Source organism: Panthera pardus, unplaced genomic scaffold, assembly GCF_024362965.1.
Source record: "Panthera pardus isolate Hobbes unplaced genomic scaffold, ASM2436296v1 HiC_scaffold_20, whole genome shotgun sequence".
Lineage (NCBI taxonomy): Eukaryota > Metazoa > Chordata > Mammalia > Carnivora > Felidae > Panthera > Panthera pardus.
In genome coordinates, this window is record NW_026526766.1 from 80,483,621 (window position 1) to 80,495,009 (window position 11,389).

General features: G+C 55.1%; 1 protein-coding gene across 13 annotated transcripts in view; it reads left to right on the forward strand.

Annotated features, from left to right (window-relative positions):
* The window catches only part of DAB2IP (DAB2 interacting protein), a 187,712-nt gene extending 179,472 nt beyond the window's left edge, over positions 1-8,240 (forward strand). For 12 of the 13 annotated variants that reach the window (XM_019453954.2, XM_019453952.2, XM_019453957.2 and 9 more), the window contains 2 exons: positions 3,907-3,994; positions 5,115-8,240. In XM_019453954.2, coding sequence (XP_019309499.2) covers positions 3,907-3,994; positions 5,115-5,282 — 256 coding nt within the window. In that variant the 3' untranslated portion in view covers positions 5,283-8,240. The remainder of the gene's footprint in view (positions 1-3,906; positions 3,995-5,114) is intronic. The other variant, XM_019453955.2, reaches the window with a different exon arrangement.
* Positions 8,241-11,389: the final 3,149 nt, after the last annotated feature.

Here is an 11,389-nt window from a genome sequence, read left to right on the forward strand (position 1 = left end):
CGTCTGTAGGCAGGGAGCACAGTGAAGGTGTAGCGTCCCAGCCATCCCACAGCGTCCCGATCGTGAAGTTCACGTCTTTATGACAGTAATACAAGGTAGCAGAGGAAATAGCGTGGACTTTCTAGCTTGTTTTCACGGCATAAGAGCCTGTCAGCTGGACAGATTTAGCAGGTGTGCCATACCCAGAAGTTTCCCCACCTGGCCTCATGTTTTGTCCACTACAGAAACCCTTTCCGGATTCTTCCTACTTAGACTACCCGTTTCTCTGCTCCTAATTACTGTTTGTTTCACATACCTATGGGTGTGTTCATTATAAAATGGTTAACGTGAGCAGAGATCCTGTAACCAGAGTGACTGTTAATCCACTGTTCACTTGACAGCCAGCTCTGTTCTTTGTGTGTGTGGTTCCGGGAATGGAAATGCTTCTCAAACTAACCACCTCTTCCTCATTGTATCTCTTCTCTGAGGAGCGTGTGGTCTCTGAATTCAGTGGCTTACTTAGCGCATTTATTTCTACTAACTATCACAGTGTATTTCCTCCGTAATGGAAATGTCAAATTAGATCAGTTTGGTTGCTAGCATTGTTTAACTCTAGATTCTTACCAGTTTTTGTGTCTACTTGTTTACCATTCTATCACTATTTGGGGAAAGGATATTGAATGTCTAATCATAATATGGATTTGTGTATTTCTCTTTTCTATTGTTTTCGATTTATGTACACTGAAACTCTGCAACCACATCTAGGATTGTTACGTGCTGGTGATGAACTGATCTCTTTATTATTATAACATCACCATCTTTATCCCTCATAACATTCTTTGTTCTGAAATCTACTTTGTTTGATGTTAATTACAGGTGTCTCAATTTATTTTGATTAATATTAGCCAGGTGTATCCTTTTTTATCCTTATACTTTTAACCTATTGGTGTCTTTCTATATAAATGAATTTCTTTTATAGACACCTTATTGGTTCTTGCATTTTATCTAATCGGACAGTTTCTGCCTTTTAATTGGAGTGTTTAGACCATTTACATTTAATGTAATTATCAATATAATTATGTATGAATCTCTTATCTCGCTACCATTATCTATTTGTACCATCTGTTTTGTTCCCTTTTTCCCCCGAACTCTTTTGGATTGAGCATTTTTTATGATTGCATTTTATCGCTTATTGTCTTACTAGCTATGTCTCTGTTGTCACTTTAGGGCAGGAGTTGGAAACTTCCCATAAGAAGGCAGATAATAAATATTTTAGGCTTTGCAGGCCATATGGCCCCTGTAAGTATTCAACTCTGCTGTTGTAGCAGAACTATGTGTGTGGTGTGGCTATTTACAAAAACAGGCAGTGGGCCCAGTCGGGCCCTCATTCTCAAGCTATAATAGTAGCAATTCTGTCATCATTTTTGTTCCTTTGTACTTAAGCTATCTTTTTCTCTGGCTGTTTTTAAGATTTTTTTTATCGCTGATCACCGATAATTTGATTATGAGGATCCTTGCCGTAGTTTCCTTCACGTTTCTTGGGTTTGAGCTTTTGGCTCTGTGAGTCCACCATCCTGCTTCCCCAGTCTCTTTCCTGGGAATCGCATCACACTTCCGTTAGGCTGCTTTATATTGTCCTACACTGCACTGATGCTTTGTTGTTTCCTTTTTTCCCTTTTCTTTCCTGCCGTGTGTTAGATCATTTCTGTTACTGCGTCTGCAAGGTTACTAATCATTTCTTCTTCAATGTCCGATCTGCTGTTAATCCTATCAGTATTTTTTTCATTTCGTTTCAGATACTGTATTTTTCACCTTCAGACTTTCAGCTTGGTTTAAATTCTATTTCTCTTCTCATCATGCTCCTGCTTTCCTCTATTTTCCCAGCCATGTGGAATGCATTTACAGTAGTTTCAGTGTCTACTAATTCTGTCATCCGTGACATTTCTGAGTCTGTTTTTATTGATTAATTTTCTTTCTGGTTATCCGTTACACTTTCCTGCTTCTCTGTATGTTTGGTGATTTTTGGTTGGATGCCAGACATTGTGACTTTTGCTTAGGTGTGGAATGTTTTGTGTTCTTTTAAATGTTTTTGGGCTTTGTTCTGGGACACAATGAGGTTATTTGGAATTAGTCTGATTCTTTTGAGGCTTACGTTTAAGCTCTGTTGGGGTGGGTCTGGACAGCTTTTAATCTAGCCTAATCTGACTCCATATTGAGGCAGTTTCCTTCTGAGGATTCTGCTTTATGCCCCTGTGTTAGCACGTCTTTCTACCCTGCCAGGTAGGAATATTAACTCTTCCTGGGGCTGTTTTGTTCTCATGTTTCAGTGGTGCATGCAGACCAGTCCTCAGCCAGAGACTCAAGGGGAGCCCTCAGGATATATGTGGAGCTCTCTCTGTGTCTTCCTCTTCTTGGGTATGGCCTCCCTGGGTCTCCTCTACTCCATGAGATTACTTCCCTTCTTTTTTTGTTTGGCCTGGACACTCCAGGCCGTGAGAGGGGCTCAGCTCGTGCATTCCCTTCTCTTAGGAGACACTGCCAGTTGTTCTGTGTCTGGACGCCACTTTTTCATACATTTCATTCGGTTTTCTGGTTTGTTTATTGTGGTCACTGTTTGACGGCAAAAGGGTAAATCCAGTCCCTGTTACCCCACCAGCCAGAAGCACACGTCTCTCCCCTTCTGACTGACACCATCTAATGCCCGTCTTCTCCCTATTCCTCCCTTCCCCCTTCTTACAGGCTTTTCTCAATGTCTGATCTTTCTGTGACAAGGAACCCCCCCTTGGCATGGCCCCACACCCCTTCCTCCTGATCAGTGCTCCCCAACCGCTGATCCCACCGACTTCTCACAACAGCCCTGCGGGTACCTGCCCCAGCACCGTTGACCTCTCTGTGCACCTTCTGTGACAGGCGCTCAGTGCTCACCCAGGGGTTAGGGGACCGCTCTGCTGGCCTGGAGAAGTTGTGCAGGTAGAGAGGGGGATGAAGCCTTGGGAGTAGGTGAGCTTGTCTGGAGAGCAAGAGCGGGGGCTTGGACAGACCCCAGTGGAGACATGCTGGGAGCAGGCAGGACAGGCATCTGCAGAGCAGTAGCCTTGGGGCTAGGAGGCAAACCCAGAGAGCGTGGGGTCCGGAAGCTAAAGGATGAGCATCGGAAGGTGGGTGTCATCCGCAGTGATTGACAGGTGTGTGAGGGCCCGGCAAGGTGAAGCCAGAAAGGGTTTCAGGGAGGGAGCAGCTGGCAACAGACACACACATGCCTTAGTTCTGAGCCTCTGCAGACGGTATTCCTCCCGTCTTCCCTACGCTTACCCATATTCAGACTTGCTTGTCCCTCAGATGTCCAGTATGTGCTCCCACCCTCCAGTGCAGTTGCCTACTTCCTCTTCTCTGTTCCCATAGCCTCTAGGCTATTGTCTGCCTGTGTCCCTGCTGCTCTGTGAACTTTTTGAGCGATGGAGATCTGTACTTTTCATCTCGCTACTTTGAGTGCCTGGTACCTCTTGGCACGGCCTCGGCACGACTCTCCGCCGAGTCGGCGGAGAAAGCCCTAGAGCCCTTCAGGGTTTCGTCTTCCCGCCTGTGCCATGGGTCTTACGGCATTACCCCACCTGCCCTGCTCTGGGAGGCGGTGAGGACCTAACCACCACCCCCAACCACCGTGGCTCCTGGAAGAACATCAGGAAATGGGCAGCTCCAAGGGTTTCTGGGGGATCTGGGAACAGAGTCTGGAGTGGGTAAAGCATAAGGAAGAAGTAGACCCAGCTCATGTCGCCTGTTGGAGGCCAGCTGGAGGGGCTCCCCTGCTGTGTCCCCGCTGTGCAGGTGTGATGGCTTCTTCCCACAAGGCCCCACGCCCCACGCCCCCACACCCACCTCCTCACCTCCCTCAAGTGCCAGCTCGACTGTCCTTGTGTGTGGTCACAGGTTGATGTCTGTGGAGGAGGAGCTGAAGAAAGACCACGCTGAGATGCAAGCAGCTGTAGACTCCAAACAGAAGATCATCGATGCCCAGGTGGGTTCCGGCCCTGTGCTCAGCCATAGGCGTTAAAGGACCTGGGTTGGGCAGCGGGTGACTTTGAGATCTCTACCTCCTCATTAATGCCCCCCACTATAAAAGCTGAGGAGGAACAGGAGGCCAGTGTCTCTGGTCTGGAAAGTCAGATTTGAAGGTCTCCGTGGACCACACGCTCATGGGGACAGGCTGTGAAAGTGGTGGGGCAAGTCCTTCCCTACCGGGACGACTTGGTGGGCACTGCCTTTCCCCAAGGATACCGAGCAAGGACTGGAAGCGGGTGGGAGGGGAACGGGGATGGCTTCAGGTGACAGCAGGCTGGGCAGATGGAGCAGAGGGGCTCTTATCTGTGGTCCCCAGCTGCATTGAGAGATGTGGCACATAAGAGACTGCGGCCACCATTCTCCTTCACTGCACTGTTTCCTCTCACTCACCCGGGAATAGGACCAGGCCTTGGTCAGACTGTAAACAGCACAGGCTGACCAGGAGCTGTGACCTCTGTGTCACACACTCGCACATGCACGTGAGCCAGGGCGCACACCCTTGGGGCTCAGGTGGCTGACAGGTGACACCACTAGGGCTGCTGTTTGGGTGAGCAGCAGTGGTGTGAGAGACGTCGTCAGAAGGCAGGCTCTAGGAGGTCTCTGTCAGTGACGTGGAGGCCTCCTCCTCTTCCTCCTCCTCCTCCTCTTCCCCTCCTCCTCCTCTTCCTCCTCCTCCTCCTCCTCCTCCTCCTCCTCTTCCTCTTCCTCCTCCTCCTACCCCCGGCCCCCTCCCCACCTCCTCCCGGCCTCCTCCCTGCCTCCTCTCAGCCTCCTAGCCTCCTCCCAGCTTCCTCCCTGCCTCTTCCCAGCACCCCCCCTCCCCCTCCCAGTCCCCCACCTCCTTCCCACCTCCTTCCCACCTCCTCCCTGCCTCCTCCCAGCCTCCTCCCCAGCACACCCACTGCCCCGCCTTTCCTGCCCTTCACACTTAGTGTACTCCTGGTGCCCCCACCCCGTCTCCTCCCAGCACCCCTGGTGGGCACACTTAGCCCCAGGGAGACCCCTGCCCCGGTACAGCCCCCCTTTGGCCCAAGGACCCCTCCCGTGGCCCCAACTAATGCCCCGTTTGCCCCCAGGAGAAGCGTATCGCCTCACTGGACGCCGCCAACGCCCGGCTCATGAGCGCCCTGACGCAGCTGAAAGAGAGGTACAGCATGCAAGCCCGTAACGGCGTCTCCCCCACCAACCCCACCAAATTGCAGATTACCGAGAACGGCGAGTTCCGAAACAGCAGCCATTGTTAACCTGCCCGAGGAGGGAGGACCGTGGTGGCCCAGAGCAGGCCTCGGCCTGGGGCCTGGGGAGGAGTGCCCCCACAGTCGCAGCCTCCCGCGCAGGGGCAAGGGGGTGCCCAGGCCTCCTCCCCTTCCCTCCGCCTGCGGTCCAGGAGGTGCCGCACGGGGAGCCTGGACAGACTGACGCGGCGTGGGCCCGCTCCCCTCTCTTCTGGCCCGAGAAGCGAGTTCGGTGCAGGCCGGAGAGGCCTGCACGCTGGGGGTGGGGCGGCCTGGGGGGAGCAGGGGGCCTGCCAAAGTACGTCTCCGTCGGTTACTGAGTTTGGTGTGTGTCACCTTTCTTCCTTGACCTGGCCAAGTGCATGTACCCCTTCCCCCTCCCCAGGGAGAGAGCGCCCGCAGGGCAGAGGGTTAGAGAGCTAGGGGCCCAGGCCCCCGCCCTGAGGGACTTGTCCCTTAGTTCCAGGGGCGGACGGACAGGCTGGTCGGCAGGCAGGGAGAGGGTGGGGAGGACGGAGCTGCCGGAGTACCTGTCCTGCAGGGCTCCCCCGAGCCCCTGCCACTGCATGCGGCCTGTCCAGGGACCTGCCTGGCTGTGAGGAACCGAGGATTCACCCCTGTACCTGTCCCCAGACTCCCTGCCTCTTCCCCACCACCCCCAACTTCCTTCCTTATTTTGCCAAACAGACCCAGTGAGGATCCTGGCCCGCTCTTCTGGGCCCTCGTATCTGCGGGGAGGATCTGGAGCCTCTCTCACTTGCCCAGGCCGAGGGCTCCCTAAAGCCAAAGATCTGGGCAGAGTTGGCCCAGATGGCACTGTGCCCGATCCCTGCCCTTCTCCCGGGGCCAGTGCACCAGGGCACCGTGGCCCTGCAGGGAGTGGCCAGCTGGTGGTGCTTACCCTGAGAGGAAGGCTGATCTTTCCTGAATGATGAATAAAAGAAATTCTAATGCCAGCAGGCCCTGAGAAGGTGGATAACTGTGATTTTTTTTCCTTTCACAGTATGCATTAGAAACAAAAGCCCGCTTGCTCGCTTGCTGGAACGCAGGGGCCTTTTAAATTGAGCGTGCGCACTGCATGGGAAATAGCGGCCCTGGAGGATGTTAGACTTGCTCCCTCTCCAAGACAGCAGCGGCCTGCACCAGGCCCCGTGTGTGCGGCCGGCCTCCTCCTCACCCTTCCCGGGCCCCCGGCCAAGGACCCAGGCGCTGCAGACAGGAGAGGGGCACATCCCACAGCTGGGGCCGGTTTTCCTCAGCTCTAGGCCGTTCTGTGGCTTCTCAGCCCTCCCTGATCCCCACCCCTTGCGGGACATAGGTGGTCAGGAGCTTGGGTCTGTCTCAGTCCCTCCCTGGTCCCACCCCCAGCCCTGGGGAGTCTCCAGCAAGAGCTGGGCATTTGCCCCCCTCCCCGGCAGAGCCCGGGCTAGGCGAGCTGCCCGAGCCGCCCCCTCTGCCTTGGCCTCAGGAAGCTGAGACCCTGGGGAAGAGCCCTGAGCCCTTCCTGCTGCAGCCAGGGCCACGGTCACCACAGAGCCCACCAGGTCGAGTGCGGGAAGGGTGGCCCAGACCACGCTGCGCTCCATCCTGGCCTCTGGGCAGGGGCTTTTAAATGAAACCTGCAGTTCAGTTAGGCCAGAGACTTGCCGCTGAGGAGAGGGCAGGCCCCTAAGGGTCACAGACCTCAGGAAGGAAGGCCGTGGGGGCTGTGGCCCCGCCCCCACCTGTGGCCACACAGGCAGGGCCTGGCCCCAGTGATGTCCTCTGGTTCGGTCTCATTCCCCCCGCTGCCCGGTGAGCCCTCCCCTCCCCCCCACCCCTCCCCCACCGATGCCTCGATGCCTCGTAGAGCAACCTCGGACTGAGCGCCTCTTAGCAATACGGGGGGAGGTTCCCAGGGCCCGGACGGCAGGGCGTAGGAGGCCAGCATGCGTGTGGTGCTGGTGGCCCTTGGCGTGGGTGTGAGCTCTCAGGCCGAGAGCCTTATTTACTTAGTGCAAAAACTGTAAAAGTGTACAGACTCTTCACAGATTTTTATCTGAATTGCAAGTCTGACAATTTTTGTAAATGTTCTCGGTGTTCGACTGTAATGTAACTATTTCACCTAATGGTTGTACATAGTCCTTTAGTCCTGGTGCTGCCGAGGGCTGCCCGGGACCGCTGCTCTCCGATGGTTTGTATTTTATTTTTTAATCTAGAACAGTATTGGGCAGGAGGAGGGGGTTTGGGGTTCGGTGTCGGGGTTTCTCCCCACCTGTGGCATGTACCCGTCGGCTTTGCAGCGTGCTGTCTGGGTGGGGTGCTGGGGACACGCGCCCTGTCCGGGCCACACAGAACCTGCGTCCCGGGGTGGGGCCAGGGTGCCAGAGGGCCAGAGGGAGGGGGAGTGAGGGAAGGCAGGCCCTGCTCCGGGAAGGTGAGGCCCTGGGCCCAGAGCCTGCTGGAGACGACTGTCCTCCCTGGCCGGCACAGAGAGGCCTGACTTTTTGCTTAACTTTTATGTTTAGGGTGAAGGAAACTGCCAAACTTCCTATAAGTGAAGATTTTTTTCCGACTGCCCAGAAAGGGGGGGGTTGGGGAACCAAGGCGAGAGCTCCACACGCCCCCCCCCTCAACCTCCCCCCTATAGAGCGTCTGCCCCCAAGGGGGGGGATATGGGGTACGCCTCTCCCTGCCGCCCCGCCCATCAGCGGAAGGCAGGCTGTCCAGGGAAACAGCCCCTCTTTTCTACACCTTTGGCCCCAAATCCACCCCCGGCCCCACACCGCCCCCCGCTCCCCCTTTTGTAAGTATGTGAAAAAGAAAACCACGCAAACGTTGGAGTCTTGGCTGGAGCCCCTCCCAGCTGCGACTTTGAACTGTGTAATAATGTACAGAGAAAGTTGTTGGTGTTCTAAGACTGTGTGGCTGTGCAATTTCTGTACATTTGCAATTAGAAATATTAAAGATTTATTTAGCTATTTTAAACCTGACTCGCCTCCATTCAGCTGCATCTCAGGAGATTTTCTAGGCGGTGACTCTTGAGTTGTGGGTCTGTATTGACCTTTAGCAAGGGACTGGCCCTGGGGTTCCCTCCCGTGGTACCTGCAGACAGGGGAGCCCTCCCGGAACCGGTAGTGGTGTTGGTCTTGGCTTACCGAGTGACCTGAGACTGTTTCCCGTTGGGCAGTGGAGCGTTGCCTTCCCAGGGCCCTTCCCGGGCTCTGACCAGCTCAGAAGGGAGCTCTTTGCTGGTCCCACACCCCCAGGGGGATGGCGTGGCCCCCGCACTCGCTGCAGGAGATACCGTCTCCTGCCAGGCTCTGCTTCAGATGCCTTCCCACCCACTAAAATCTGACTCCAGGGGAGAGGGGAGAGTTTGGCCCATGTCCCCAGCAGGTCATGGCTGAGCTGGGCTAAACCAAGCTCCTAAGGCCTGGAAGGCCCCAATTCATGAGGCTGTCACAAGCCAGACCCACTTGCAAGGCCAAACCCAGGGCCTCTGAAACAAGCCATCCCCCAAACCCCTTCGTCTGCACCCATGCACGGGGACCTTGCAGCCCTGGGTCCTACTCAGCAGGTCCCAGGCACCACCCAGTAACACCTAGGGGTCAACACCTCTCCTGTTGACACATGGCTAAGAGGGGGCCCATCCGGGCCTCAGCCCAACCCCTCGGAAACGACACAGGCACAGGAGCCCGGATACTCTAGGGGGCGGGGATGTATCCAGTCAGATCACCCGATGGAGACCTTGGTCTGTCACCTACACAGGTGTCTCTAGCTCATGCCAGGGACTTGGGCCCTGGCTGTCCAGCACTCCCAGAGAGAAAGCCCACGGGCGCTCCTGTGCTCATCCTTGAAGGTAATGGGAGGGCTGGTTCAAGAGCAGAACGGCAGGATGGCAGGGGGTAACAGAACCACAATGTCACTGTCTACACACTCCAGCCTGCCCTTGTTCCTGTTAGCCCCGGGTGACTCCAAAGCCATGTGGTTCTGGGGGCGGCGGCCTCCTGCCCCCCGAACCCATGCTCACGCCTCGCCTCAGCCACTAGGAAACGTTATCGCCCCTCCCCCACCCGCCCACACTGCCACCTGCCTGCCCAGCGCTCCCCTGGCTGTGCCCCTCCCTCCACCACGGCCCCCTGGCCTCTGACTCTCAACCTCTGGTCTCTGGTGAGGACCCCTTCCTCTGTCCCACCCTCCCCATTGTCTACATTAACACCCACACCCCCACTCCCTGCATTAGACGGACCCCTTCCCTCCCAGGGGCCTTCTCTGTGTCTTTACCGCCTTCCCCACCAAGCTCAACCCCTGTGGTCTCCCTTTTTAGCCCCCTTTTCGGCAATATTCTTTGATCATATCAGCCCTGGGATTACCCACAGCCCATGCTCTCTGGGCGGCCGAGCAGAAGAAAACACCCCAGTTCGCACCGACCCCTGTGGGTTCTGTGTCCCTTTCCTGTTTTCCACTACAAGTAACCAGACCTTCACCTCTGCCATCTCCCGAGCCTGACTGCTGCCTGCTCACAGGGCCATCCTGCTGCCCCCCCCCCCCCCCCGCAGAAGACTCCCCCATTGACCCAGCAAGGGCCCTCCCCCCACCCTTGCTGCCTTATCACTCCTGAAACTTCAGCTGCACTGCTCTTTCCTGGCGTCTGAAGTGCTGGGTCTCTTTCTACTCACCTGCCCCCAGCTGGGTTTTCTTCCCTCCCCTTCAGCCGAGGCTTGCTGCCCAGGAGACCTCCGTCTCCACCCCCTCACCTCCGTTCTTCAGCCCACTCTCGGCCCGGCTTCCCCTCCCGCACCTCTGCCCCCTTGTTGCCAAGCCCGTGAGTCCCTTCAGAGCTTCCGCGCTGCTGTCCTCCGTCCTCAAGGTCAAGGACCCCCGTCCCTCTGCTGGGGCGGCAACCACGGGAACAACACCGGGTTCAAGGAAGTGGCGATGAAGGAGGCCGACATCGTGTTGACAGAGGGCATCTTTAACAAAGGAACGAAAGCCGTGAGCCTCCGTGTGTGGACTAAGTGGAGTCAAATAGCAAAACCTGAAGATGCAAAGGAAGAAAATCGACGCGAATACAATTACCTTGGAGACTAACACACCACCGGTATTAGTTTATTACAGATCAAGGAGACGATGAGAACCCCGAGGCTTTTAATCATTTATAAGGTTTAATAAAGCAGGGATACCTCGCACTTGCCCTAGAGAGAACGTACCTTCTTTCTGAGTATATGTGGAACATCACCCAAAGGTGACTAGAAACCCTCAGAAAGTCGCCCAAAGACACTGTTGGGGCCACATTCTGTGCCTCGAAGCAATAAAATTAGAAACCGTTAATAAATATTTAATCAGGGGGGAAAAAAAAACCCTTACCATCAGGATGTTTAAAAAAAATAAATATTGAATTAACAGAATTAGATTTTTGGAAGAAACTTGACTTCTCATTAAACAAAGCATATTGACCACACGCATTTGTCTCTTTCACTCCCTGAACACCGCCACCCTGACAGGTAGGGACTGAGGAGATTATCAGAAGTGAATATGAGAGGAGATATCCGGAAACAGAATTTGAAAAGCTTTGGCAGGTGGGAAGGGAGGACGGAGTGTTGACTAGATCAACAGAGCAGGGGGAGAGACAACCGAGGCGTGCTGAACAGCCCAGCCCGAGAGGCTCGGAAGTGGGGGGTCCCAGTGTGGTGGGGGCAGGGCCAGGGCACCAGGTTGGACACAGGGGAACCAGACCCCAGCCTCCTCCCCTGTTCTGCACAGGTAGGAGACTTCTCTTTACCTTCTCATCTCCTTGGAAGGGACTGGACATTTGTTCTCTGGAGCAATCAGGGTAGCAACCTGTGCTCCAGATCCGGGGACACCAGACAGAGCAGAGGGCTCTGTGAGGTACAGATCTGCAGGCAGTGGGAGGGAGTAAAGTGAGTTTCTGCCTTCAGAAGTGCTTGTTCCGCAGGTGCCTGCACTGCTCCCAGAATGTCCAGAGCCCATCCCCCAGGCAGCCGACTGGAACATTCTTTGGAAAACACTTCGGAGAAAAGACCTCCAGATGCTTCCCCAATGCAAAGACTATCTCTGTCCCAGCCTCCCATAATGACAGCTAGCAGTCAACGTGTCCTGTGTGCACACGTGTG